The 27,681-nt window shown below is 41.7% G+C and overlaps 9 protein-coding genes across 9 annotated transcripts; 4 read left to right on the plus strand and 5 right to left on the minus strand.

The window, feature by feature from the left end:
* Positions 1 to 1,578: 1,578 nt before the first annotated feature.
* On the plus strand, positions 1,579 to 3,329 carry EAE97_010714 (uncharacterized protein; the record flags this gene model as incomplete). The annotated part of the gene is made up of 5 exons (XM_038881229.1): positions 1,579 to 1,847; positions 1,922 to 2,320; positions 2,383 to 2,469; positions 2,521 to 2,938; positions 2,988 to 3,329. The coding sequence occupies 5 exons, from the start codon at positions 1,579 to 1,581 to the stop codon at positions 3,327 to 3,329; spliced, it is 1,515 nt and encodes a 504-aa protein (XP_038727847.1).
* Positions 3,330 to 10,357: 7,028 nt separating this feature from the next.
* On the minus strand, positions 10,358 to 11,705 carry EAE97_010715 (uncharacterized protein; the record flags this gene model as incomplete). The annotated part of the gene is made up of 3 exons (XM_038881230.1): positions 10,358 to 11,320; positions 11,409 to 11,524; positions 11,597 to 11,705. 3 exons carry the CDS (start codon positions 11,703 to 11,705, stop codon positions 10,358 to 10,360), a joined length of 1,188 nt encoding a protein of 395 aa, XP_038727848.1.
* A 2,450-nt stretch (positions 11,706 to 14,155) lies between these two features.
* EAE97_010716 (uncharacterized protein) lies at positions 14,156 to 15,444 on the minus strand (the record flags this gene model as incomplete). Its single annotated transcript, XM_038881231.1, has 2 exons — positions 14,156 to 15,261; positions 15,348 to 15,444. 2 exons carry the CDS (start codon positions 15,442 to 15,444, stop codon positions 14,156 to 14,158), a joined length of 1,203 nt encoding a protein of 400 aa, XP_038727849.1.
* A 379-nt stretch (positions 15,445 to 15,823) lies between these two features.
* On the plus strand, positions 15,824 to 16,867 carry EAE97_010717 (uncharacterized protein; the record flags this gene model as incomplete). The annotated part of the gene is made up of 3 exons (XM_038881232.1): positions 15,824 to 16,014; positions 16,293 to 16,754; positions 16,807 to 16,867. The coding sequence occupies 3 exons, from the start codon at positions 15,824 to 15,826 to the stop codon at positions 16,865 to 16,867; spliced, it is 714 nt and encodes a 237-aa protein (XP_038727850.1).
* A 655-nt stretch (positions 16,868 to 17,522) lies between these two features.
* Positions 17,523 to 19,165, minus strand: EAE97_010718 (uncharacterized protein; the record flags this gene model as incomplete). Its single annotated transcript, XM_038881233.1, has 4 exons — positions 17,523 to 18,337; positions 18,519 to 18,624; positions 18,682 to 18,809; positions 18,904 to 19,165. The coding sequence occupies 4 exons, from the start codon at positions 19,163 to 19,165 to the stop codon at positions 17,523 to 17,525; spliced, it is 1,311 nt and encodes a 436-aa protein (XP_038727851.1).
* Positions 19,166 to 19,442: 277 nt separating this feature from the next.
* Positions 19,443 to 19,962, plus strand: EAE97_010719 (uncharacterized protein; the record flags this gene model as incomplete). Its single annotated transcript, XM_038881234.1, has 3 exons — positions 19,443 to 19,481; positions 19,537 to 19,619; positions 19,671 to 19,962. The coding sequence occupies 3 exons, from the start codon at positions 19,443 to 19,445 to the stop codon at positions 19,960 to 19,962; spliced, it is 414 nt and encodes a 137-aa protein (XP_038727852.1).
* Positions 19,963 to 20,454: 492 nt separating this feature from the next.
* EAE97_010720 (uncharacterized protein) lies at positions 20,455 to 21,590 on the minus strand (the record flags this gene model as incomplete). The annotated part of the gene is made up of 4 exons (XM_038881235.1): positions 20,455 to 20,482; positions 20,652 to 21,282; positions 21,411 to 21,481; positions 21,553 to 21,590. The coding sequence occupies 4 exons, from the start codon at positions 21,588 to 21,590 to the stop codon at positions 20,455 to 20,457; spliced, it is 768 nt and encodes a 255-aa protein (XP_038727853.1).
* Positions 21,591 to 22,763: 1,173 nt separating this feature from the next.
* Positions 22,764 to 24,743, minus strand: EAE97_010721 (uncharacterized protein; the record flags this gene model as incomplete). The annotated part of the gene is made up of 3 exons (XM_038881236.1): positions 24,574 to 24,743; positions 23,435 to 24,514; positions 22,764 to 23,317 (listed from the first exon to the last, which is right to left on the minus strand). Exons 1-3 carry the CDS (start codon positions 24,614 to 24,616, stop codon positions 22,764 to 22,766), a joined length of 1,677 nt encoding a protein of 558 aa, XP_038727854.1. The 5' UTR covers positions 24,617 to 24,743.
* A 725-nt stretch (positions 24,744 to 25,468) lies between these two features.
* EAE97_010722 (uncharacterized protein) lies at positions 25,469 to 25,663 on the plus strand (the record flags this gene model as incomplete). Its single annotated transcript, XM_038881237.1, has 1 exon — positions 25,469 to 25,663. The coding sequence occupies one exon, from the start codon at positions 25,469 to 25,471 to the stop codon at positions 25,661 to 25,663; it is 195 nt and encodes a 64-aa protein (XP_038727855.1).
* Between the last annotated feature and the right edge of the window lie 2,018 nt (positions 25,664 to 27,681).

Raw genomic sequence — 27,681 nt, forward strand, 5'->3', positions numbered from 1 at the left:
TGTGGTTTTGGGGGTGGACGATGGATGTATTATGTATGATGTGGAAAAGAAGGGGGTTCTAGAATGATCTTGTGTTTATCTGGTTGGGAGTCGATTCGTTATGGTGATCGTATTGTGTGTTTTGTATGGTATGTGTATGTATATCAATATCAACCTTCCCACCAAGATATATATTCATTCACTCCCCCCAACTTTGAGGCTGATGGATAGATAATATTCTCTTATTGTTAGAGGATGCTTTCCTAGTACAATATGAGGCCGTAGACTTACCCATCCTTTGCCCATATGTATCTATATGATAACCTCTCGAGACTCAATTCATTCAGGGGCAATTCAGATATCCTACATCCTACCGACTAGGTTGTTATAGAGCAACCAGTTACCCTTACTTATTATATCAAAACTTCCATATAAGATACCTAGATGCGTGCAGGTATCAACATGAGGTATGGATAAGAGGCAATAACTAGGATTACTTTTTTGGCTGTAATTCATTTTGCTCTATGATGGCTTGTTCGTTGCTCTTGGGATGAATAATGATTGACTAGGAGCTAGGTAATAGAAGTCAACCTTTATATTATACAATATCAATGAGAGTTGAAGTTACCTACCAACCTATCCTATCCACCAGATCTGATTCCTATCGTCCAATCTTCTTCACTCAATTCCATCAGTTTTGTTGGTATTGTTAAGTAGGTAGGTACCTAGTTCTTGTCAATCTTGTCAATCTTGTCAATCTTGTCAGTCTCGTCTCGTTTCGTGTAGAACATCTGAATATCAAACATCCAACATCTTCTCCTATCATCTCTCTCCCTCACTCTCACTCATCCATCCCAGGACTTTCCTCTCCACTTTTGACTTGCCATTCCCCTAACCTTAACCTAAAAAAAGTAATCCCACACCTACTGGTACACCTACTACACCTACACCCACTCCCACTCCCACTCCCACTCCCACTCCCACACACCCACACGCCAAAATCCGAACACTTCTCTGGCCTGACAAACCCTTCCAGAAATACTCCACACCCGCAAATAACTAACCACAGTCCACCTCATCTCAGTTCCCTTTCCTCTAAAAACCCCCCAAGTCGTTCTAGCCCATTCATTGATTGCATTGCAACACACGACAATTCACAATAACGAATTCCTCTGGAAATTTGCATGTCATAATATTTTCAAGTTTCTTCTCGCCATCAACATAACAGATTTATTTCTTTTATGTTGACGGCAGAAATTCCTCGACATAATCATAGACACGTTGAGGTTATCGCAAAAGTGTTTCTATCTTCGAGGACACCCAAGGTCCAAGTCGCTCATTATTAGAAAAAAGTATCATCGGTTTTTATGAGAAAGGAATAGCGACTCTGCCAAAGGAAATACCACTTGGAATCATTTCGATTCGATATTCCATTATACACTCTATTCCAATTACTTTTTGTAATATTATCAAATAATCCAGAAACGGCACACACTGGGTAGTGTCCTCTTCTTCTAACGGCCTGGGGTCGACATAAATTCCCCCTATCTCGAAATTTTGTCTACGAACGGTTCCTCAACTATCTCAAACACAACCACCATGAGTTTCGTTCAGAGGGTGATGAAGCGCATGCCTTCCTCAACACAATTACCATTGGATGATGTGAAGGAGAAGCCAAAAACCACATCTAGATTGGCGTTTTTCAGGCGGCCGCTTCGATTAAAGGGCAATTCCAGCATTTCGATACCACTCGGCGTAGTTCTATTATTTCCATGTATTGTCGTCGTATTGATTTTGGTGCTTTTCGTTCGCCATCCTAAATCGGGTGTGGGAATTTTAATGCCAGCTGGAGCACCACCAGCTATCAGGTATGTTTTGGGATCCATCAATCTTTCTTCTCTCTTGGAAGGCCATGGTCACTAACATTTTTGTGTGATTTTAGGAGGATCAGTGAACAACATGATAAGGTCTTTGTGACAGGATGCGCGGAGCCTGATACAAGTCAACCACGAGCCAATGCAGCATTCGTTGTGCTAGCAAGAAATAAGGAATTGGAGGGCGTCATTCAATCAGTGAAATCTATCGAAAGGCATTTCAATCGATGGTATCATTACCCCTACGTTTTCCTCAACGATCAAGAATTCAACTCGACATTCAAGGAAGTCATTCAAAACTATACCAGTGCGCCATGTGAATTTGGAACCATCGACCCTAAACATTGGGGATTCCCAGAATGGATTGATCCTAAGGTTGCCAAAGAGGGTATTGCAAAACAAGGTGATGCTGCAATTATGTATGGTGGTATGGAAAGTTACCATTCTATGTGCAGATTTTATTCAGGGTATGCCCCCGAACCTCAATTATGAGCTTGAGAGAAATGAGAAAATGCTGACAAGAGGCTAGATTCTTTTACAAACATGAGCTTCTGGCCAAATATGAGTGGTACTGGCGACTCGAACCAGAAATTAAGTATTTCTGTGATATTACATAGTATGTCTTACTTTTGGGGAGCATCCAGAGATCAAGCTAACAAATTTATAGTGATCCTTTCCTTAAGATGATTGACTCGAATAAGACTTATGGTTTCACTATTGCCGTCAAGGAATTGAAGGAAACGGTTCCAAACATCTTCCGTTACGCATCTGCATACAAACGAGTCAACAACATTACATCTCAAGGTCTATGGGAAATGTTCGTCGAGCCTCCTCCTGAGGAGCCAAAAGAGGTCCCTGAAGATGATCCAGCTTATAAAAGACCATTGCCTGAGGAAATTCTTCGAGGCGATCCATCTCGCGCATCTCTACCAGAAATTGATCCAGAAGCTATGGAAGGGGAAAAGTACAACATGTGTCATTTCTGGTCGAATTTCGAGATTGCTAGACTTAGTTGGTTCAGAAGTAAGGAATATGAAGACTTTTTCCAAATGATGGATCGCAGTGGTGGATTTTGGATGGAGAGAGTAAGTTAATATCTTGAAGGTTTCTAGTACCAGACTAACAATAAATCAGTGGGGTGATGCACCTATCCATTCTTTAGCCGCTGGTGCTCTCCTCGCCCCTCGCGATATTCATTACTTCCGTGATTTTGGCTATAGACATACAACTATTCAACATTGCCCAGCAAACGCTCCTGCACGTCAAAGAGCGCGCGAACCTTATCTTGAAAAGACAACATTAGACGAGAAGAAACGAAAGGAAGAAGATGAATACTGGGACAATTGGGATCCAGTTAAGGAAAATGGAGTTGGATGTAGATGTAGATGTGACACGGATATTGTGGATGTAGAAGGCAAACAAGGAAGTTGTTTGGCAGAATGGGTAGATGTTGCAGGAGGTTGGGCTAGTCCTTGAGAAAATTAATCGAGGGGTGAACGATAGGATAGGATGTATTGAGGAAATCATGTCATGTCATGAATGATATTGGAAGGGAACGGAAGGGATAGGGTTTTTAGAGAATCCTATCTTGGGGATGGAAACGGAAATGGATGAAGAGTGATGATATGGGGAATTGACTGATGGATGGCTGGATGGATGGATGGATGGATGGATGGGATGGGGAATTGAAATGGGAAAGAAATGGGATTGTAAAGGATGTGATGTTGCATATTATCTTTTTTTTTAAACTGTTCACTATTCATGATGAGAAATACAAAAATGATTCCTGGTCTGATTTTTATTTGTGGGGCGAGGGGGTTGTGTGTTGTCTACCCAATAGGTAGGCGATTTGTGAGATGTGAAATTCTTGGGTTTTAGATCTTAGATTTTTCTTAGAATGAAGAAGGATAGCAGGGATGAATCGGAATAATGTGAGAGTTTATTATATTGTTTATAGAATGGGATAATGATTAGTTACGTAGGTAATTGTGTGTGTGTGTATATGAATTTGAGGAAATAGCATATATAGGGAGGTAGGTAGGTAGATAGTGTTGGAAATTGAAGTTGGAGGGGCGCGGAGGTTAGGGGGCGAGAGTTAAGGGTTGAGAGGGAGAGGGAGAAGTGGGAGGGAGAGGGGGAGGGAGAGTAGAGAGAAGAGAGGGAGAGAGAAAAGAAGATAAGAAGAGATGGGGGTGGGGAGGATAGGAGATATAAATAGTATAAAAGATTCGTGGTGGGGAAGAGGAATGAGAGTGAGTGTTGAGAGAGAAATGGAGAGAAGGAAATAGGGAGAGAGAAGAAGTAGAGAAGAAAGTAAAGGAAAGGGGATATAAAGGGGAGGTGAAGGAGATGAAGGAAATGAGGGTAATTAGAAGAGGACATAGGATATGGAGAAGGGAAGACAGTGAGGGATTAGATTGATATGATAGTGTGAAAGATTTTTAGAGAGGGAGGGGAGTGAAAGGAGGAGAGGGAGGAAGGAGACAAGGGGGAGAGTGATGGTGAAAATTAAATCTGATATTAATGTGAATTCTTGTTTTTTTAATTTTCTTATTTTTTTTAAAAAAAAGGATTTTTTGGGGGTGTTTTTTTGTTGTTGTTGAATTAAATTGAGTTGACTTGAGGTGAGTTAATTCAAATTCAGGGGAGGAAGTTGATGGAACTTGGAAGGAGATTTTTAGGGCTTTGAGATTTGGAGGTTTGGGCTTGGGATTGATGGTTGATGGTTGATGATTGATGGTTGGAAGGCGGATAGTCTTTAAGAAGGGATGAGGAAATGAGGAATGAAGGGAGATGAGAGAGATGGGGGAGGGGAGGAGAGTGAATTGGGGAGAGAGAGAGAGAGAGAGATGCTTTGAAAGTTGAGTAAGAGGGATTGGGATTGGGATTGGTATGTATATATCAAAAAAGGAAGAAAACAAGACAAAAAAGAAGATAAAAAAGTATTAGCGAGGATTCAAAAGGAAGGAAGGAAAACTAACGAGACTCTACATACTTTTGAAAGATACAGAGAGAGGAGCTTAGGGAGTAAGTGCTATAGGGAATGAATTCATGTAGTTAAATGAATAGGTAACTAGAATATAAATAGTAATAATGAAAATTGTAAGGTAGGATTATTGTTATTATGTGTTTTCGAGCTTGAGGTTTGCTTGTCGTTTATTATATAATATATAACTAGGTACCTATTGGGAATCTGGAGTAGGTGAATTTTAATTTTGAGGGTTTGTGTAGTATGTGGATTTAGAATTTTGAAGAGCGAGATGGTGATGTGGTATGAGTTGTGAGTTTTGGGTTTGAGGGTCTTTTTGGGGGTATTTGGATTGATTGGGTTGGTTTGGTTTGGTTTAGTTCGTCGTTTATCGAAATTGGATATTGATTCGATGGTTGGAGAGTTTATATCTGTGTGGTGAGAAAGTAATGGTATGTTAATGGATTGGGCTTGAGAAAATTCAATCTGTAACTTGCATTTAGATGGGGAAACACATTTTAGATTGCGAGTACAAGAGTTGGTTGGGACTTGGTTTGATGCGGGAGGATTTGATTGTTTTTTGAGGGGTTGGGTGGGAAGGTATGGTATGGTAGTGTAGAGATGTGTGGAAATGTCTTCGCAGTTGAAGAGAGATCGGTATATAGTATTTTGATTGGGTTAGTTCTTTGGGAGGGGGCGGGGAAGATGGATGATTTTGTGTGAATAGAGGATTATGAAATGAATCGATAGGAGGTTTTACGGGGTCTTTTATTTTATTGGGATAGTCTATCGATGGCTGTTTTCAAGTCTTGCTGTATCAGTACGTTTATCGTGGGAGATGTCCATATGATATACCTTGAATTGAAAAGTAGAATGCTTACTTCTTCGAAACGAGTCTATCTACGAAGTACATGAGTCTTGAGGAACATCTTGAAGACTATTTGTCAAGGAGATTGAATCGTAAAAGTATGCTCAACGATGAGTCTAAGACAGAGGATCTCAATATTTCGGTATCATTACTATATTCAAAGCTTCTGAGCATCCCAGAAGTTGAATCTTACCAAAGACTCGATATGATAAGTTCGACTGTTGTGTTGTGTTACTTTCGAAGTCCAGCAATTGGAGCTCGTATCTAGTTTGTGACAGTTGGTTTGATTCTGACTATTCTGATTATAGGAGATAGTTGTGATGCCAGAAATCCTATACTACCAAGTTTGAAATTTCACCACGATGCTTAACAAGAGAATCATCCGGGTTACTCATAAACCTCAAATGCAGATTCCGAGGAGTGTTGGAGTGAGAAGAGTTCTAATTATCAAGATTATCTTCTAGCGTTGGGATATGTAGGTTGTTCTATCATTCAGTGGATTTGCTATGTTAAGCATACTACGCTCCAAGTACAGATACAAAGTCCTTACAAGATATGTTATTAGATAGGTTTGTGATACTGTACAAGAGGATTAGAATAGGAGAAGATACTTCGCGGAAACTAGCGAGTCCATCACAACCCCGTGACTTCCTACAAATTCAAGAAAATAAAAACAAAGATAACTAACACCTGTGAATGGTATTATTGACGTGAGCCCTAATCACTAATAAGCCATTATGAAAGAAGCAGAAAGCCTACACAGATAAACCTTCAGCTCCGCATTTCACAATTCGAATGAAATTTATATCTGTCTATGTAGTTTGTTACATTTGATGTCATTGTTACCGATTATATCCACAAGCGAATCCTCGCGTCATTTTATTCGCTCCGCTGATATTGTTATGATCCCTTAATTCTAATTTTGAGCCTCGAAATATAATACCATACTCCAATCTTAGTTTGCGTCGTTCACTGAGAAACCTTTGAAAGAGGAAAACATAGTGGATAGTTAGTTTCCACATTTCAATATTCTCTCATCCTTGGGCGGTCTCGGAAGTTGGTTGAAAAGTTGATACGTATGAGTGAAGAAGATGCTCGAAAATAGGAATTATTCCCGTAATTCTGACATCGATTTCAGGAAATAATTACCCACAGTGTGGGATTGAAGCTTAAAAAGACATCATGAAACCTGTTTGAGCCAAATCATGCATGTGTTCAAGGCTATCTTGTGCAAATTTCTGATGATTCGAGAGGATTACCGGAGCAGTTGAATGTCATAAATATACTACTTTCTCAAAATCTAAAATGTAGAAACAGTAGATGTATTGAATACCTGGGTCGACTCCAATGAATCTTCTGATTATACAGCGAAGTTATTCTCGAACTCTCTCAAAGTCACAACTTTATTTTGCTTTTCTAACATAAGCAAGACATCAGTTCCCTTAATCAACAAGATAGATATTTTAAACACCCGTTCGCTGTTCGAGAACTCATTATGGACTTATTAGGACGGGCCTTGTAGTATCCGATTGAGGAATTGCGACATGTCAAAGTATTTCCCGATTCGAATGCTCGTTGGAAGACATCAAGACCGGCTCGAAAGCCAATTGAGCCATTAAAACTATTTTCGATTCTTTTCCACTATTCAATTTACTTCACTTTGAGATTCGTCAATATGCACTTACTCATGAACATTAATCATTAGACGAGATGATATTAAAAATGTGCAACATATCCATTCCCCTCCTCTTCCTAAGTCTGGAGTGAAGGATTTCGTAGAACTTATTGGATTACAAATCTCAAGATGGCTTTAGATTGCTTTCCGAGATAATATCGAGTGATGTTGATTAAGGAACTCCATGACGAAGGTAGAATGGCACGAATATATTAAATTAGTTTAAACAAGTCTCAAAATGAACCACTAGCGATAATTTTCTCTCGCCTAGAGTCTATAGTCTCCAAACTTTCAACACATACCTTGTATACTTTCTTTCACAGATATTTCCCATCAGACTGATATCTAGTTACCCAATCAATCATCCCCATACCAGAGACACAAATCCCACTCCCAACAGGAAGACAACCAAAAGAGATCACCACACAGTATCCGCAACACTTACGGAAACACAACAATATCTTCCAGCTCACTATTTTCCAAACAGAAGAAAAGGGGAAATTTTCACTTCCCATAGGGATCTGATATTCTTCTTCGCTTAACGACTGTGTAATCTTATAGATGTGAATCCAATCAGATCATTAGAAACTATTTCAGAAAGGTTCAGAAATCTATCCAACAACCCACTCATCTGTACAGATCATCCTCCCTCCAATTATCACTCCTCAAAGTTCCACAATCAACAATCACCTATCTATTTCCTTCTCATAACAATAGAATACAAGCAAAATTCCTAACTTCATCTTACATATCAACATACCAGCTGTGAACATACCACCAAAATCTTATCAAACCAAACCCCAAGGGTCTCCTATGATCAATACCTTTAGATTCTGTACCCATCTATACACATTTCACCTCAAATTCCTTCCCCCAAAATATGCATCAAAAAATGCTAACCACATAAACCTATGCCAATCCAGTCTAATCCAATCTACCCGCATCTTAAACTACCTAGCTAGACACAAACCCTCTTCCTCCTTAACTATCTCTCAGAATTCCCCATTCACATACCCATCCAATATCCATTTTTCCAGTTCCATCTATTCCCAACACTCCACATGTATTCCATGCATCATTTCTCCTTCCTCTATTCTCTATTCTCTACTCTCCCCTTCCTCTTCCTCTTCCTCTTCCTGGTTCTCTAGAACCTGAGATTTATTCTGAAACTCATCTAGATAGATAATCAAATTACTATAGAATAATCATACTAATTTTTAACTCACTATACTTAATATACCTATACATATATATGATCTATACCATTCTCGCCTCCCCCCTTACTTCTCATCTCTAACTACACTTCCACTCCTTTTCCATCCCTCTTCTCACCTCTCATCTACTTTTCCACCACTTCATCTCATTCATCAACCCCATCCACCCCACTAATCCCTTTAATTCCTCCCCATCACCAACCTAAACCCTAAAACTTAACCTCCCTCTATCCATTCCATTCCATCCCACCCTATTCCCCCTATCCTACTCTATCTTACCCTATTTCCTTTCTAACTAATTCTATCCCATCTCATCCCATCCCATCCTACATCATACAATTCCCACTACACCACATCACCCTCCTTCTATATTCAAAAATAAACCACAACAGCATTTAACACTAGATATACAACTTTCTTATAGTATTATACGAAACCATCATTATCAAATGATACCCCTCCCCCTTACCAAGTCCCCTCCTCATAATTCCCCTCCTCAAAATCCCAAATCCCAAATCCCAAATCCCAAATCCCAAATCCCAAATCCCAAATCCCAAATCCCAAATTCCAAATTCCAAATTCCAAATTCCAAACAAGAAACCACAGAATCCAGGCCCCAAACCAATTCCATTCAACCCAACCTTTCAAAAATCCATTACAACCCTCAACCTCTAATCCCCAAACCCATCTTCCCCTCCCCCTCCCCCTCCCCCTCCTCAATCATTTATAAATATATAAATATACTTCTCCAATCATCAAATCCTCATATAACACATCTCAATATACAGCTCAATATACATCTCAATATACATTTCCCTTTCCTCTCGAACCCTTTTCCTTATTGATTTTCTCATTCCCTTTATTATCCTCGTCACCCTCTCTTTCCCTCCAAATCCCATTCTCTCCAAATCTCAAATCCCAAATCCCAAATCTCAGATGTTATCACACACCCAAATCACATACTCATGAGTCATTACCCCAATATTCCTCACCAGAATCCCTCACCAGAATCCCCCTTCAGATTCTTCTCCAGAACTCTCTTTCAGAATCCTCTCTAAAGTTCCTCCCGCAATTTCATGTATCCATTCACTCAATCACTCAATCACTCAATCACCTAACAAACACAACTTACCCTTAAAACTCTCCTTCATTTCTTTTCCCCTTCTCCTCCCCTTCTCCTTTCCTCCCCTCGCCTTCCCCGCTCTCATCCTTCCACCCTTCCCTTCTCCATTTCAGTCCTTAATCTCTAATCCCACCTCTTTATCCCCTTTAAATCAACCCAACCCAACCCAACCCAACCCAACCCAACCCAAAAACAAAAGCCGAAAATATCCAGATATCAAACTCAACCCAAAATCACACAACACAAAAGAAATAATCACACATGGAACTCAATATTTCAAAATTCATAAAATTTCCTTCTTTTTTTCATCTCCTCGTCTCCTCATGCTCACTATCTACTTCAACCTCATCTATACCATCTCATCTAATTTCTAAACTCAAATAAAAGACGACTCGATGAACATCGATCCATTAATCCCATTCAACATCGACGTACCATATCATCCCATCCTATCCTCGTATCATAACCATCAATTCCAATACCCATGCTAATTTCATCGTAACATATACACAAATAATCCTCCAAAAAGCATTTCTTTTCAACGCCAATTCGCCTTTATCCCACTTAAGCTCCAATCAGCTCATACCCCGAAAATACCTATACCCATAGCCATCTATGTGATTAAGACCTACAACATAATAAAGATATGTATTCTATCAAGCCCACTTCCCTAATAACGCCATCAAACCTGCTCCTGCAACCATGCATCCGAAAGCGAAGAGCATCATCTTCATTGAACTTTTACGCATTTCTTGATTGAACATGAATTCATGTGCCATCAATTCCACCAATCCTGTATAGATGAGAATTCCAGCACTGATGGAATCGAATACACCATTGATAATCATAGTCTTTTGACTACCTGGGGCAAATGTTGTACGAACACCTAAGCCAATAGCAATTGCAATAGGGGTTGTAAAACCATAAGCTGCTCCTAAAGCCCATGGCATCCATCCCTTCTTTTTAGGCCAATGAGCTGTGGCAAGTCGAGCTCCAAGACCAAGTCCTTCAAATGTTTGATGGAAAACAAGGACAATGTAAAGGACGTTAAAATCATCACCTGTGACGGCAAGTGTGAGACCGATAAAAATGGAATGAAATATGACACCAAATTCAAGAATAAATAGTGCAGTCATTTGAGCAGCAAAATGGTCACCATCTTCATGGTGTTCTCGTTGATGTCCGAGGTGATCCTCACCTCCAGGGGGATATGATAAATCATCAGGTCGACCTGGAATACTTGATCTACCTCTGGATGGTCCTTCTCCAGATGTCGGTATCCGGGTAATTGAGCTCTCGTGATCATGTTGTTCTAGTACTGCGTTGGAAGCTTGAGGGCTATCGCCAGTTTCTTTGTAACTATTACCATCTGAGGGCGAAGATGTTTTTAATGCGTCAACTTTCTCATCTCGGGTAGTTCGTCTGATGAGATCCCTTGCAGGATCGGCTGCTTCCAGGTCATGATCATCTTGTCCAAATACATCAAATCGTGACGCCATGAGCTCAATGAAGAACATGCTAAAAATAGTCATAAGGCAAATACCTTCGGCCCAATCATAATCTGTAATTGCGCCCGTTAAACACGGAGAGGCCAAATTGGCCGAAGCGGGAGCAAGTAACTATAGTCTGATTAGCACAAATGTATGTGAATTTTCGGAAGCTATCCCAACGTGATATAAGAACAAAAAAGACAAGACTAATACTTACATGTATGAAAGCGGTAGCTATAATAACACCCGATCCGAAATATTTGGTGATAAAGAATGCCAAAGGTGGAACACTCATCCTTTTCGTTCTTGCAGCAGCGATTGGTAGAAGGGCACCTACAAGTTAAGTTAGCTAAAGGTATTCTCGCGAAGTGGGATTTTATGTATTGAATCAAGGAGAAAACATACCCATCATGGACCCAAATCCAATCACGAATATGGAAGATATTCGTATACCCATTCGTCCATCATATTCATTTCCACTCCCACACGTAACTTCCACAGTATATTCCGACATGATCGCCAACTGCGACTCCTTCTGCCACTCGCAGATAGCCTATCTTCCTGAATGATCGCCCAACTTATGTCTGTCGTCTTCTATGTATTCTCGTCGGATATCTTTAGGGGATTGCCGTATTCCCAGCTAAGCTTGGACGTTGAAAGTAGGTCTGCTTATTTGGAAAGCTTCAACAGTATGGATAAATGTCGTCCAAACGGAGATTTACCGAGGGTGATGATCGAGTAGACGAAGTTAGTTGCAATGATGTAGCGGTAAATCCAAAGATTGTATGGTCGTGGGAATCTCCGTAGCTGGTTGAAAAAGTTGGATTAGCAAATTATACATTTATATGGGGTATTTGTCGAGTTTTTAAGGAAGAGATAGGATTGGTAATGAAAAGAAGCAAGTATACCTGGACAAGCACCTTGTGAGGTAGCTGAATGAAATGTTTGTGAAAACTGGAACGGTTCCAACTAACAATCACAACTTTATCCAATTTATATCACAACTGAAATGTTATTCAACAAGAGGAAGAAAAGCAATATATATATATGGATATATATAGAGATATATGTTAATGGCTAGGTACTATGTATGTACAACCGTATATTTATTTACATGCGATCCTGAGGGGTATCAAAGTATCAAAGTATCAAAGTATCAAAGTATCAAAGTATCAAAGTATCAAAATATGAAATTATTCCATGAAAGCATGCATGAAAAGGATGTAAGTGAAGAAAGAAATAGGAAAGGAAAGGCAAGGAAAGGAAAGGAAAGGAAAGAAGAGAAAAGATGATTCATTATCTAGTCTTAGTCTTCACTGAAAAGAGGAGGTACGGAGATATATTTGATATGATATTGTATGGTATCATACTATACCCAGAATCTCTAGGAGGGTATCAAAAGGAAAGTCTAAAAGAAAATGCCGTAGTACGACAATAGGAGAAGGAGAGAGAGAGAGAGAGAGAGAGAATCAGTGAGATTCATGAAAAATGAGAACCTTGATGGGTAGATACTAGATAGCCAAGCTGAATAAACCATATATATTACTAGGCTAACTCATAACGGTTAAGACGAATTCTCATTTGTCCAAAACCAGCCTTGGAATTATCAATTCTAATCGTTGTGATTGGATCTGGAATATGATAAACGTCCGAGAAGAGCTTCAGTCCCTTAAAAAGTTAAAAATCCTTTTCCAGCTTTTTTTCCTTTCACTTTCCTTAGTAATGCGGTCATTATGTCAGTACTCGACAAAGCACTGGTATGTCGTATGTCATATGTCATATGTCAATACCTACCTGGGTACTTTGTATGCTCTGACCATTTTTCTTTTTTGGTAAATACTAGGAGATATCGGTGGTATAATAGTATCGCATCAACGCACCGGAAAGATCAATTTCTAGGAAATCACTGCTCGGTCGCCTGCAGCGGTTACACGCATGATATTCTCTTTTTCTCTGAGGGTGACCGGCTCGGGTCATTCTTTCTGTTGGAGTTCGGGTACCAAAAGTACTTGGATGACATTGGACCGATAGTTGAAATGTCAAAATGCAGGTGATCCTGTCAAAAGAGAGACATTGATTCACAGATAAGATGAACTTTCTTCCAAATGACGTTACAACAAGGTAACACTAAATATACAAAAGTCTGGTGGTGCCGTGTGCACGAAGCGGTCCGTTGCATGTGCTTCGCATTATGTCGATTATCATCATATTGTTAGCTTCCCTCTGCTAGGTAATATATAAGAATTGTAACCATTCGGAAGAATCTCCGACCTCGGGAGGGGAGACAACAAACGGAAAGGTTTATATCACGTGAATCACATCTGTGGATTATTCTACCTCAGTCTCCGTGTCTCCATTCAGGATGTGGAGTTTAACAGTTATTTCATTCTCGTGTGGATCCTCTTATCTCCTCATTCCCTTCTCAACGTCCGGGTTGAAATATCTTATCCTACAACCTTGCCTTTTCTATGGTTGGATAGCCTGCTGATTTTATAACACCCAATGCTTTCGTAGATTGGTCATCTTATCAAATATTACCGTTCTGTTGCCTTCACAGCCATCCTGTTCACGTATCACTGCCGGATTGTTCTCCATAGCATCTAATTACGGTATATTCCTAAGGACGGTGCGAGGGAGTTTCTGGTCCCGATATTCGATTGAGATCGAGGAATCATTGCAAAATTCGCAACACCATAAATCCGATGTCGCCAAGGTAGTCTTCCGAATGACATATTCATCTCTCAGCCATCCATATTGTCAGTACAACATGACACACCGGCATTGTCCGGTGTCTTGGTCGAGACGTTACTGTACGAGTCGAGTTCTTTCCGGTTTTTGCTTGTGTTTCATAAGAATATCAACCTCGCCTGATCTTCACGAGCTCGCCTAAAGGAAGCGGCACTATATCAGCCCTGTGAAACAAAATGTGTTGGTACTACCTGGGTACTCGAACAACCGAAATGTTCACGAAGAATATTGCAATTCTAGTCCCAAGGCCTTGAACGGTTGATCTCTCCTCTTCATATCAATTGAAGTTCCCAGAGTAAACAATAACTCCTTGACTCTACCCTCCCATACCAAACCAACCTTTAGGTTCTGGTCAACTCTTGCTTTTAAAACTCCGGCGACCTCTTCAGGTTTCTTTTCCTTTTCCAAATCCACTTCGTCGAGTTTCCATGCAAGCTTCGCTTCCATGCTTCTCACTCTGCGCTCCTCGACTGGTGCTTTCATCTTCCACAATTCGCACCCAAGGACCAGATCACTCTCGTAGCTATAGACATTGAAGTCTAGCCTTGAACATAGGGATAGGTTCTTGCCTGCTTTTACAGCATATGTTGAACTAATGTTCCCCATCAATGGATTGAGCGTCAACGTGGCTGTCAAAGGTATCCCCTTATGCGCCGGCAATGTGGCGAACCTCCCTCCAACACTAACACCTCCCGATTTGTTCAAAGTTCCATAATAAAGCTCCGCTCCTGCGCTGAATCGTCCATAGAATTTATCATCGATCCTTGACATCTGTTTTGGCGGCTCTGTGATTTCTTTCCTAGGATCCGGTCCGAAATTATACAACCCTCTCAATCCCAGTAATCCCCCATCAGTCGAATACAACGTCTCAGTACTATATTTCCCTGTATCGTATTGATGCAGAGCTAACATCGTTCCTCCATTTCTCAGCCTACTATCACTAACAGCTGTAATCCTCAATTGCTGCGTTGGACTGATCCGTCTCAAATAAAGCGCTTCAAGCGTGCTCTGCGGTAGATAAAGTCGTCCATAAAGTAATGTATCTCGTTGATCAACTCGTCTGCCCCCGTGCCATTGTTCCCACATCCATGATTCATCAACCTTTCTAAGCTCTTGTATTTGTCGGTATCCTCGTATTATGTGATGCAAATCAATCTTCGCACTCTGCGAAGTGGTATGGAGATGCAACGAAGAATAGAGGTAGGAAAGAGAGCCATCTACAAGCCCGACACTACCTAGTGCATACGAAGTTGCGAAGTTGGGAGAGCTGAGTGACGAGAGATTAAATCGCAGACCGCCTGGGGTTTCAAAATCCAGAAGTGCTTTATTCCACGAATGTTAGTAAGTCGAAGAGCAACAAGCTTTGAGAACAAGCTTTCAAGGTAGACGGACTAGAAGAAGCAGGTACCTTTAGCAGTAGCAGTCAACTGCGAATATGAATTCTCATAGTTCCATTTCGTCGCATTGTAAAATGCAAACTGCACATAATCCATGAACTCCAACATCTCCGCACAAGCTTGACCCAGATATCAACACATCAATTTCTGATATTTGAAGAAGCAGAGAAAGAAAAGTTGCGCCAATTCATAAATAAAGCACCAGATAGATCCAACCCAATCGAATCTCATCCATCCAATTGCAGCTCAAAACATAAAAATCCGGAACAACGTTAACCCCCCACTCCGATCCCTGCATAAATTCACCCCACTAAGCCTCGATAAGTCTAGTCTAAAATCTTATCAACTATCAATCGCAAGCTTGTGAAAAATAAAAAATTACCTCCATCCATATCGAAAACCGCAATTCTCTATTAAATTTCATCACTTCTTCTCAGCTACACCACCCTTTCTCTCCCAACCACAACCACCCCAACACATAATCAAAATGCCTAAATCCAAGCGCGCGCGCGTCGTTCATCTCACCAAAGTCGATAAAAAAGGAAAGGAGCTTTCGCTCAAACTCTTTGCCAATGTGCGCGAGTCGCTCGACAGTTATCAGCATTGTTTTGTATTTAGTGTGGATAATATGAGGAATACCTATTTGAAAGATGTCAGAAATGAATTGAGTGATTGCCGGTATGTATTGTGTTATTTATCTTATTCTTGTTTTGATCAATTTGGAGATCCGAGGGATGCTGTCGTTTTGGAGATGAAGATAATATGATATGATGTTGTCGATATCGCAACAGTCAAGTCAAAGCGAAAGAAGAGAAGGCGAACAAGGATACATTGTTATATAGAGAAGAGAAGAGGGATTTTCAATTGAAAACTCAAGCATCAGGAATCAATTGGATTGGAAATTCCAACTACCACATTACCACATAGAAAACAATACTGACACCCATCCCCCTCAGACTCTTCTTCGGAAAAACAAAAGTAATGGCCAAAGCCCTCGGCAGCGACGCCTCATCCGAATATCAACCCAACACCTCCCTCCTCTCTCCTCATCTAGTCGGCAATGTTGGACTTCTCTTCACCAACCGCGAACCCTCCTCCATCATCACTTTCTTCCAAGATCTCTCCAAAACAGATTTCGCTCGTGCCGGCACAGAAGCTAGCAGAAACTTCACCATTCCCGCAGGAATAGTCTACAGTATGGGAGGAGAGATCGCCGCCGAGAACGATGTCCCCATGGCGCATAGTTTGGAACCAGAATTGAGAAGATTGAATGTACCGACTACCTTGACTAAAGGAAAGATTACTTTGGAGAATCCTTATTGTGTCTGTAATGAAGGCGATGTGTTGGATAGTAGGCAGACAAGATTATTGAAGTTGTTTGGTGTCGCTACTGCAGACTTCAGTGTTCAATTACTTGCGTAAGTCTTCGTTATTTTATCCCCACATGATTGTTTTCTAATTTTGAAACAGATACTGGAGTGCAGCCAATCAAGAAGTAACGGAAATAGAGGCTACGGAAATGAGCGAGTAAAAAAATTAAAGAAAGCAAAAAAGGCATTTCGGATCGTCGTTTCTGTTCTAAACTATCATACAGTCAAAAGAAGACTAGACTATGAGGCGTTTACCGGCGCCACGTTTTTGTTATGGAATATATGTGTACTTCAAAAATTAAAACAGCAATTGCCTGAGTGCTATGCCTGAGCTATCCGTCTTACCCCTTTGCACTTCATTTTTCCTCCTATGATCATACAAACAGTAGTCCCAGCTGAATGACAAATCTGCAAAAGCACTAAACGAGGATGGTCAGGTAATACCTTTTTCTTACCTCTGATCGTACCTCCCATGATCAAAGTAAGCCCCAAATGCGTAAAAGAAAAACCAACCACATCATACCAAACCATTCAAGAGAAATTTCGGATTGCTGAGTGTCGAAGATGTTGTAAAGCCCTTTGTAGCATGTGTAGTTATCATGCAGGAAAAGATTGGTCGTAAGTGAAAACTGCTTTTTGTCCGTACTATGAAAACGCCGTCGAGAAGCATGCAAGTAGATTAGGCGACAACACTACCTTGGGTGAAAACTTGAGATCGAAGAACCGCTTACCCCTGTTGAGAAAGGGAGAAAAGATGGAAGATTCGAAGAAAACCCACCACAAGACTGTTGAACCCACCAGCCAGTCTCATTGTATCTAATACCTTCGCAATTTACGAGGATCCTCCTCATAACCATTACTTTCATAAGGTCTCTTTCGTGAATCGTCTTCGCGTGGTCGTCCGCCATATCCTCCATCTCTAGGGCCATCTCTGGGTCCGTCTCTATCACGGTATCCACTACCATCTCGGGGTCTTACCGGCTCCATATTACTGCCACTACCTCCACGAGGAGGACCTCCATCGCGATCACCATAGCCACGGTTGCTGTTGCCACGGTATCCGCCGGATCTGTCATCATATGAGCGGCCTCCACGAGATTCATACCCACCACTTGATCCTCCAGGACCATTTCGATCTGGTGATCCTGCTCCAAAGCCTCCACCCCCTCTTCCACCATAACCACCACCTCCGTTGAAACCTCCACGACCACCACCTCCTGGGCCAGCTGGTGCGTTAGGGGGAGCGTAGCCATTGGATCCACCACCTCCATACCCACCACGATCACCTCTGTCGCCGAATCCTCCACGACCTTGAAAGCCAATTCCTCCTCGTCCACCACCACCTCCTCCTCCAAATCCACCTCGATCGAAACCTCCTCTGAATCCACCACGACCTCTGCCTCCATCAAATCCACCTCGGAAGCCACCTCGGAAACCGCCAGGGCCTCCAGGAGGACCATTGAATCCACCTGGACCCATTGGTCGTGAAGAAGCAGACTTTGTATATCCACGGCCTCCAAGGCCACCTCCGAGACGACGTGGTAACCAACCTTTTACGGTTCGACCTCTTTCGACATCTACCTTGATTCGACGATCTTTAATTCTGATACCGTCACAGTTTTCTAAACCAGCTATTCACGAAGCGCGAGCAAGGCGCGTTTGTCAGTCATTTACCCATATTCATATACCTTGATCTGGGTAACAGGAAGAAAGGAAAAAGCAAAGACAAGAAGTGGGATAACCAAATCTTTATGCCAATTGTGCATTTGAACAATTTGTTTATGGGGAATAAGGGGTTATGTTCGGCTTTACCTCTCATGTCCTTCTCTCGTTCGAAAACTACAAATGCGTAACCGCGATGCTTTTTGATCTTCTTTCCCGGCTTTTCATGTTGATGAGTATCAACAACTATGCGAATCTGTAAAACACAGAGGTTAACATGATACACTCAGCAGAATAATTAAAGTAAGCTTACTCTCTCGATGGGTCCAAATCGACCAAACTCGCGCTCCAAGTCCTTTTCAGTGGCATCGTAATCCAATCGACTGACAATAAGTGTTTTGAAAGCATCTCCTCGAATGTTTGGATCCTCGGATGGTTTGACTACATAAGCGAAAACGTTAGCAATAGTTCGAAAATTCAAGAAGAATAAGAGGGTAATGAAAGAGTGATATAGGACATAAAGGGTGGCCCTCACATAGTTTTGGGGCTTCCTGAATAATCTTTTCGTGTGCGGCCTTCTTCTCCAACTTAACACGGTCTTTTCTCTGAAGCCAGCTCTCGGTGGGCTCGTAAACATCAGTCTCCTTGTACTCCTGGAGAGCTGGGAGAAAAGCAGCAAGGCCAGTGATATTGGCAGTCTTGCGATCCTCTGGGGCAAAGTCTGAAGGCGGAACCCATCGCAAAGGGGGTCGAGGCGCGAAAAGCGCAAGAAGATTTGGTGGGAGTTTATCGGTCATTGTGGGCTATTTATGATTCCCAAAGTCTTCGCAATGATGAATTTACAGTCTTTGAGATAACTGCAAAACAATGCTGCTGAACTATATGATGAAGATGATTGTGAGAAACTGTGTCGCGTCGCAGCAGCCAGGACGCCTAATTGTAACCTGAGATTTGAGCTCCTAAGCTTAAAATATAACAAGCACGTGACTATGAATTTATTTCTCTTGAACCTCAATATGTCAAATGCAGTATGAATTTTGGAGTTTTTGTATCAACGTCAGCACAACAGTCAAAATGAGGATTACAGGATTAAGGAAAACAACTATTGGTCAGGTATGCATATGATCAGTTCATGCGGGCAGTTCTAGATTGCTAACATATCATCCAGAATGGTGTCGGCGCCTTCATTCTCCAATGTACAAAAATGGATTTTCATTATTGCGATTGGGCTGGCAGTTCCAAGGGTATGAAGTAGGTAGTATTCTCAACCTCGCCGTTGCCCCAATGCTCATACTGCCACAGTACCTTCATCAAAAATGCCCTACCGGGCTTTGCAAAAGCCAATCCTCAAATCGAAATCACCGTCTCCCCTCGACCCGCCAAACACCCAGTCATTATTGGTCATTATATCAATGGTCGCGAGAAGGCCATTTGCGTCAGAAATCTAGAAATGGGACAAATATTAAAGAAGGCAGAACTGCTCCGAGATGCGAGTGGAGAAAAGCTAAAGAGAGTCAAGAAGCCCGTGAAGAGTATCAACGAGAGTGTTAGAGGTATTTGGAGTCCTTATCATGGTGGTGGAATTAAGGTTTGAGGGGGGAATATAAAGAAGATTGTTGTATTATACATAACAGCATTACTGGCGTTAAGGATAGGAAATCGTGGGTTCCGATAGTCCTATGTCGAAGATCTCGACTGTATGAATGTTATGGTTATGGTTATGAGTTGAGTAACTTGTTAAGCTACGCTTTTCTAGACATTATCGACATTTTTGTCGGTGCTAGCATCTGATCTACATTGCTGTCTTTCCATTCAGTCATTTCATGGGCTTCATTGTTACAACGATGGTTGGCAGTGAATGTAAGTCCGGTTATGCCAGGAACTAGTGCCCCTAGAAAAATACAAGACATTTATCATAAGAAGATGGACATCAAAACATTGCGGCTTGGATCACCAGCATTGAATCTGAGTGAAAAGCATAAGCCCAGGAAATAAAGAGTGCTGTGCATGTAAGCTTGCTGTAATAGACCCCGTCAAACTACCTGCCATTTTCCAGATCAATTACTCCGAAACCTTATATAATACTTCAAATCTTACTGTCACCTTTCACAGATCTATCGATGCATTAGAATTCTCAAATATGACAAGCATGAGACTAGCAGTGGCTTTAAGGTAGTGGATCTTTCCTGAAAACATATCATACTGCCAGGTCTTTTTTTATTGCCTGATAGGGTTAAATACCCAATCTACAGTCGTAATTCATGAAATCCTAAAACCACTTACAAGTGGCTGTTGATAATATCAACGAAAGCTGGCTTCAATGAAGCACCTCCAACCAAGAAACCATCAATATCCTCTTGCTTGCTCAAATCTTTGCAGTTCTTCTCGCTGACACTTCCACCGTAGATGATTCTAGTCTCCTCTGCAGCCTTCTCGCTGACCTCCTTCTTCAACCAAGAACGAATAGCGGCGTGTACCTCTTGTGCTTGTTCGGTGGAAGCAACCTTTCCGGTACCAATAGCCCAGATTGGCTCATATGCAATGACGATCTTTGACCAGTCTTGAACCTTATCCTTAACAGCCTTCAATTGTGCGGTAACAACCTCGATTGTCTTGTTGGACTCTCTTTGCTCAAGGGTCTCTCCGCAGCAGAAAATAACACTAACTCCTCCATCAAGAGCAGCCTTAGTCTTACATGCTACAAACGAATCATCTTCTTGGAGAATGACACGACGCTCAGAGTGTCCGAGAAGTGTCCAGGTGATGTTGCTGTCCTTGAGTTGCTCAACGGAAATTTCACCAGTGAAAGCTCCATTTGGCTTATCGAAAACGTTTTGTGCTGCGACCTCAAGTCCAGGCCTCAAGTGCTCGCGGGCGAGGAGAAGGTAAAGAGTAGGTGGAGCAATAACAACCTCTAATTAAGTAAGGTGTTAGCCACATTCCAAGATGAAATTTAGGAGCTTCAAAGAGGGGTATGTAGGGTCAACAAATTCCCCTCCATTCTCAACAAATGAATGAATATAAGCCAAGGTAAATACATACCGGTATTTGGGTCCAACTTAGCATCGTTCAAGTTTCCAACGATCTTCTTAATGGAATCAACAGATCCATTCCTGATGAGAGCAAAAAATTAGCTGAAATCCTTTTGCTTGGTGGGGGGGAGAAAGTAAACAAAAGCTCTCACATCTTGAAGTTACCTCCGACGAAAAATTGACGAGGCATGATTGCTAGTTTTCTGGTAATGCGAAAAATGGTCTAAAAGGGTTTGGGTATAAGTTGATTTTGGATGAAATTGAAATTGTCTTTTTGATATGATTGTTTTACTTGTAGAAGTTTTGTATGAATTGATATCAAACTTCTTTCGAATCGGTAGGACTCGGAGTGGGTTGAGCTCTCGGCGGGACCTGACTCTACAAAAATCTAAAACCCCGCCAGAAATCGTCATTGGACCCAAAAAAATGTACGGAAACTTGCAGGTATTATGTATACCAGGCTCAATTTTCTCCCGTCGGTAACGTCTACATCAAATCGAAAATGGTATTAAGACATTATTGTTGGATCAATGAAACAAATCAGCCATTCATCTTCTGCCATCTGTATCATTATGCCGCCATGGTTTCAAATACCTCTACGAAGTACATCAATCTACCTGTTCCAAAGCATCATGTAAACATTGACGACATCGGACCTCCTCTCGTCTTAAACACACAATTGCTATCAAGCTTGTGTCCTTCAAATCCATTTGCAAGCTTGATAACATGATCAAGCCTCGAGGAAACAACGTTGCTTCAATAATTGGTCACCATGACATGTTGGCCGAGATTGGCTTGATTCATTTCACCGAGACTGCCAATAGATTAACCTCTCGTGATGTTTCAATGGACCGAAATGCATTGACTCGGGACCACTGATTGTACAAAATATTGGGCACCAATGTGCTCAGCTCATCTCACGGCATGGGACAGTCAATTCAGAATGCCATTCATATAAAAACTCAACTTCCCGTATGGTTCCAATGCTCACATTAACGCAATTCACTTGTACTTCATGTTGACAGAAAGAGAAGATTCCAAAAAGGAGCGAGTTCATTAAAATAACTTTTGATGCAACGTGTATCTAGTACATAGGAGATGCACTTTATTATCATCAGTCGTCAAATCGTCCATTGTCCTTCTAGGCCAAAGACATAAAGTCCTGCGCCGTTGGTCCATCCATTTACCATAAACCAACACCAATTTCCCAGCAGCAAATGATACCCAGCAATTATTACTAACTCATCCATCACATCAACCTTCAAGACTGAAAGCATCAAAACAATAACAAAAGGTCTCAAACCTTAAAGAAAGCAAAGTAGTGTTACCCAAATGCATACAGCTGGAATAACAGATCTCTCAACTATGCATACGCACTATCACTGCTATAACTGGAACTGTACCGATGCCGTGGTGGACTTCTTGGGGTGAATGGATGACGGCGAAATTGAGGGATTTGAGGGCGAAGACCTGTGAATGGGATTCTAGTTGTGGTTGAATCTCGATCAATGTAGCTCTCAGCGTCAGAAAAACGACGTCTATAAGTGGCCTCTCGTGGAACTGATCTCACATTCCGGATGATGACAGGTGGAGAATCATCCTCAAGTAGGTCATCAAGGTGTCTTTCGTTGTATAGGTCATCTCGATATCGAGGTGCGGGCCTTGAATATTGATGTTCTCTATACCGAGGAGCTTCTACCATTGGGACTTCTGTATGTTGACGCGCAGGATATCTCGGCGCTATGGTATCATATTCAAGTTCGCGACGACCGGCAGGTACCACAGCTCTTGATGGCTCATCAATAATGATCGGTCGGTGCGGCTGAGAAAGATAATACTGGGCAGCAGCCCTTTCTTCTTCTCTACCTTGTCGAAATGCTTGTGCAATGGCATTGGGAGCGGAAAGTGGTACAGCTTCTTCGGTATAGGGAGATTATGGATGATTGCCCCTTCGAAATTGTTGAAATATTGGTTCGGGTGACTCGCTTCTATGGGCATAATATTTTTTATGGTGCTCCCGTGGACGACGTCTACTTTGGCTACGACCTCGTCTACCACGTGAACTATACTTCTTTGAGCGCCCATCAGAATGAGAACTAATGCTAGTGACCAGAGAGCTACTGATGGTCGAAGCTCCAGTTGAGAGCGTATCGCTATCAGATTCGGATTCTGAATTTGAGTCTGACTGATAGCGCGTCGGTCTTTGTCTGCTTTTGCTTCTTGATCGGCCCTGGTTTCCATCCTTTTGGCTAGACGTATGAATAATTCTTATAGGGGCTTGAGGTTGCCCATTCGGATTGGGCGGAGCGTTTTGTGGTCTGAGCTGAGGTTGAAATTGAGGTTGAGGTTGGCCTTGTGGTTGGGGTTGAAATTGAGGATGAGGATGAGTTTGGGGTTGAGGCTGAGGTTGAGGCTGAGGTTGCATTGGAGGTCTGGTCAAGTGTGCTAATTTTTCTTGTTTTTGCCTGTCGATGATGGTGAAAAGTGCGGTGGCATTAACTTCATCTCTGGGCGAACGTTTTACTATGACGGTGATCAAAACAGTTTCTCTCACTTTGTTGGAAGACCTCTCTCTTCGATCAAGCTGAACAAGGGACCAATCAAAGTGTTGATCCGATTCCTCGTTTTTCAACCGATCCAGAAGTTTATTTACTTGGCTCTGCTGATTTGGATATAAAGCTCCTTTTTTATCTGTTATTGTTTGTGAGGAGTCCTTCAATTTTTTCAACTGGGCAACAATATCCTCTTGTGATAAAGCCTCTTCAGTTACTATAGCTTTTGCCCAGGTGGATTTTTCTTTTCCAGTCGGTACAACTTTTCTAATTGAAAAGACCGTGTGTGTTGTCAACAACTTTCTGTACGCTGCATCGTCAAGTGGTCGTTTCTCTGAGGCGTTCAGATCCACTACGTGAGAAGATTCATGTCGTGGTCGCATAGGCATTTGCATTTGCGGCAGAGACTGACCACGTCCGCCAGGTGGTGGACCACCCTGTCCTGGATGACCTTGGTGAGCTGGATGACCTTGCGGAGGTCCTTGAAAATTTGGTTGCGGTCCTGATCTACCTCCTCCTTGTGGATGAGGATGGGGTCCCGGAGCACCACGTCCCATTGCTCCTAGCTTTTGTGTTAACTATGTCACTGGCTAATAACCTAAGTGTATTGGAGAAGCTTACCAAGAGGTGGAGCCGGAGGGACGCCAGGCTGTTGATGGCTCATTTCGACGACGCCGCAGTACTTGTCTTGTCAAAAATCGACTCGAGTCCCAGGATAAGGCTTTCGTGAAAGTATCGAGTAATATCCAGAGTCGATGAATTAAGATTACGAGCTTTGAAAGAGAAAGCGGGCAACAGCGGGGCTATAACTAGAAGTTAAAGCTCGAGATTTAAGCCGCAATCACTTTGGGACACCGGAAAGCTAGGTATGCGGATAGCCAAGTGAGTTTTTACGAAGATCATGAATTAGAAAAGGAAGGTGCGAAGATTTACCTTATGTTTTACCTAGGTTTAATTTTGGAATGGAGGGGTGGGATCAATAGGCAAGGTAGTGTTACACTAATGAACAGTCACCGAGTAGGAGTGCCACAAGACAGCAAAATCGTGTGAAAATATTCCTCATTAGATACTTCTCATTCAATAGCCCCTTCGAGTTTACTGGATGGGTTGTATTATCAACAAGGTATTTGCCAAATCTAACGCCCAATTGAACTCTGTCATGCGATCAGGCTTTAGCTTACAAGCCCTTTTCAAGGTCTATGCAGAAGGCTATGCTCGCCCTGTGTCTAGGGCTCTACAATCTGTCGGGGCAAAATTGGTAGGCAGATTTCAAAGAATCTTAAATTCATCCCAAGGTAATACCGATCTGTCAATTAGTACGGCGCATCATGGAGTGTTACATCCGCAGATACACTACACGCTTTATGCACTCTCATACACAAATCATAATCTTTGTGATGATTAGATTAGATATTCAAGATATTTCGTGCCATGTCCTATGCTAAACAAAATAAAATATCAGAATATCTACAACAGTTACACATACACGTTTGCTTAGAACTTTTTCCTGTTCGAAATGTGGGGAACAAGTTTGAGGAAGTTTTTCGCAAATCTAAACGAGGCAGGATGCGAACCATCTTGCGAACGTTTTGCCTTCAATTGTATGGACAAACCACAAGAAACCACACGACAAGTAGAGTCACTCGATGCTTATATTCTCGTCGGGAACGTGAAGCTTCTCGGTGAAGACACGGTCGAAATGATAAGATAAATCTATAATACCTGATTTGACTTGGCTACAGCAGAAGGCGAGTAAACTGGGCGTTATTGAAAGATCAATTGACGAATCATTACACTACTTGCCGCGCAAACAGGTGATGTGTTGAAACTCATCCAGGGATACTCCATGATATGAGCTCAAATTAGGCCATGCTTGAATAACAAAAAATTGGTCTTGAGTCTCTGACCTCTTTTTGCAGATGCATATGCAGTCGCGTTTTATATTGTCAAAGTCATGAAGTATGTAAAGGTATGTATGTTGTACAGGTAGCTTATATGCCACGATATCGCTGACCGCTTCGTAGTTTTAAGCATGATATTTAGCATAGTCTGCATGGCGCTCCGCCCCCATTTCGAAGGATTGTGGCGTTATGAAGCATTCGTCAATACTCGCCCAGATGCAACGGAGTGCTGTTCAGTGCAACTCTTTATATGGACTATGGATCTCCAAAGGCTTTGATCTTTGGATACACTGCAGGCAGACACCATCAAAGCCACGCTAAATGTCGGGTTCAAGTGTAAAAAGAAATGCGAATTTTCATTTTCCCCTTGGATTATAAATGCACTTAATGCTGACAGCAGGGTGGTTTATGGGAAGTCATAACTACCCCGCATATCTTTCTCATTGTTGAACCACTCACACCCCTCCCGAGATATCTCCTTGGCCAATCGATTCAACCACCATGTGACCGGGATCGATCCTACTTGGTTAATAGCGATTGCAATAGTTTTCCCAATTTTACTCAACCCATTGCTTGCATGCCGAGTTCATGAATGCATAACAAGCTCTGTGACCTTGTCCATTCAAGCGGTGCACACATACATAGAATAGCGAGGAACAAGCCATCCTAAATACATTGATCGACGTGAGAGAACCCAGATGAGATGACTTTGAGGACCTGTTCTTCGGGTCTCACGAGATAACGCATTGTTTTATGTCAAATTCCAACACTTTTGAAAAATGATGGATTTATGTATGGACATTCAAATCATTCTTGATCTGCATTTACGAAATATTGCATACATCTAGAGCACGTTGTTCCTTGTTGGTATCAGACGAGTTGAATTCTCTAGGTATTTATTGAGCCTCAAGGTTTCAGCTCTATTTTCCATTCTTTTTTCAAGGAGCCGGGCGTTGAATTCGGTGACACATTGTCCATATCCTTAAAGCTTTACCCACAGAGATGACGGTGTCCAGTTGTAACTTTCCAATTCGAAGGCCTGACGTTACATGACCATGACCGGTAGCTAAATCATCTGGTGTTTCTGATTGTTTCATATCAAGCCACGACTTTTCAACCAAGTGGTTCAAATCATCAGCGCTTCCATCACTATCGCATGTTTCAACTACCTAGCTATTTATAAAAAATCAATCATGTTAGAATGTTATCTCTCTCCCCTCCTGTTCATACTCTCCAAGAAATAATATAACACTTGTCCCGATAGAGAAGTCTCTATCGACCATCTACTCCTCGGTGATACATCAACAATGCGATTGGATATCACAAACTTACAGTATCTGCATACATGCATAAACACATGCATGTATATCGCGTTCCTTAGTCCTCACTCCAAATCGTCTATCCATACCCACTTACCTACCTACATTAAACTAGATACATAAATCTTCAACGCACTACGTACATCGCAACCATAATCCACAATCGAAATAAAAAGCTGAATGAATGAAGAAATACTAACGCATGCTCCATGCACTAACGGGTAGAACGATGCATTTCCCATGTGGTAAGTGGAGAGTTGGTTGGGATGACGTTTAAGGTTATGTATTTTCCTTTCCTCTTTTCTTCCTTTCTTCTTTTTTGAAAAAAAGAAAATCTTACACTTTCTCGGTGATCGGTGAGGGAGGTAAAGCTACGAGAGTAGTCACACGGGCATGTAGCCCCCGATTTGCATGCGCGAATCTTCCCGCGCTGAATTGAAATGAACTTGAGATGAGATGAGATGATATGAGATGATATGATTTAGATGTTTGGTTGAGCGTGGCGAATT

The sequence above is a fragment of the Botrytis byssoidea genome, assembly GCF_014898295.1.
Source record: "Botrytis byssoidea strain MUCL 94 chromosome Unknown BBYS_030, whole genome shotgun sequence".
Taxonomy (NCBI): domain Eukaryota; kingdom Fungi; phylum Ascomycota; class Leotiomycetes; order Helotiales; family Sclerotiniaceae; genus Botrytis; species Botrytis byssoidea.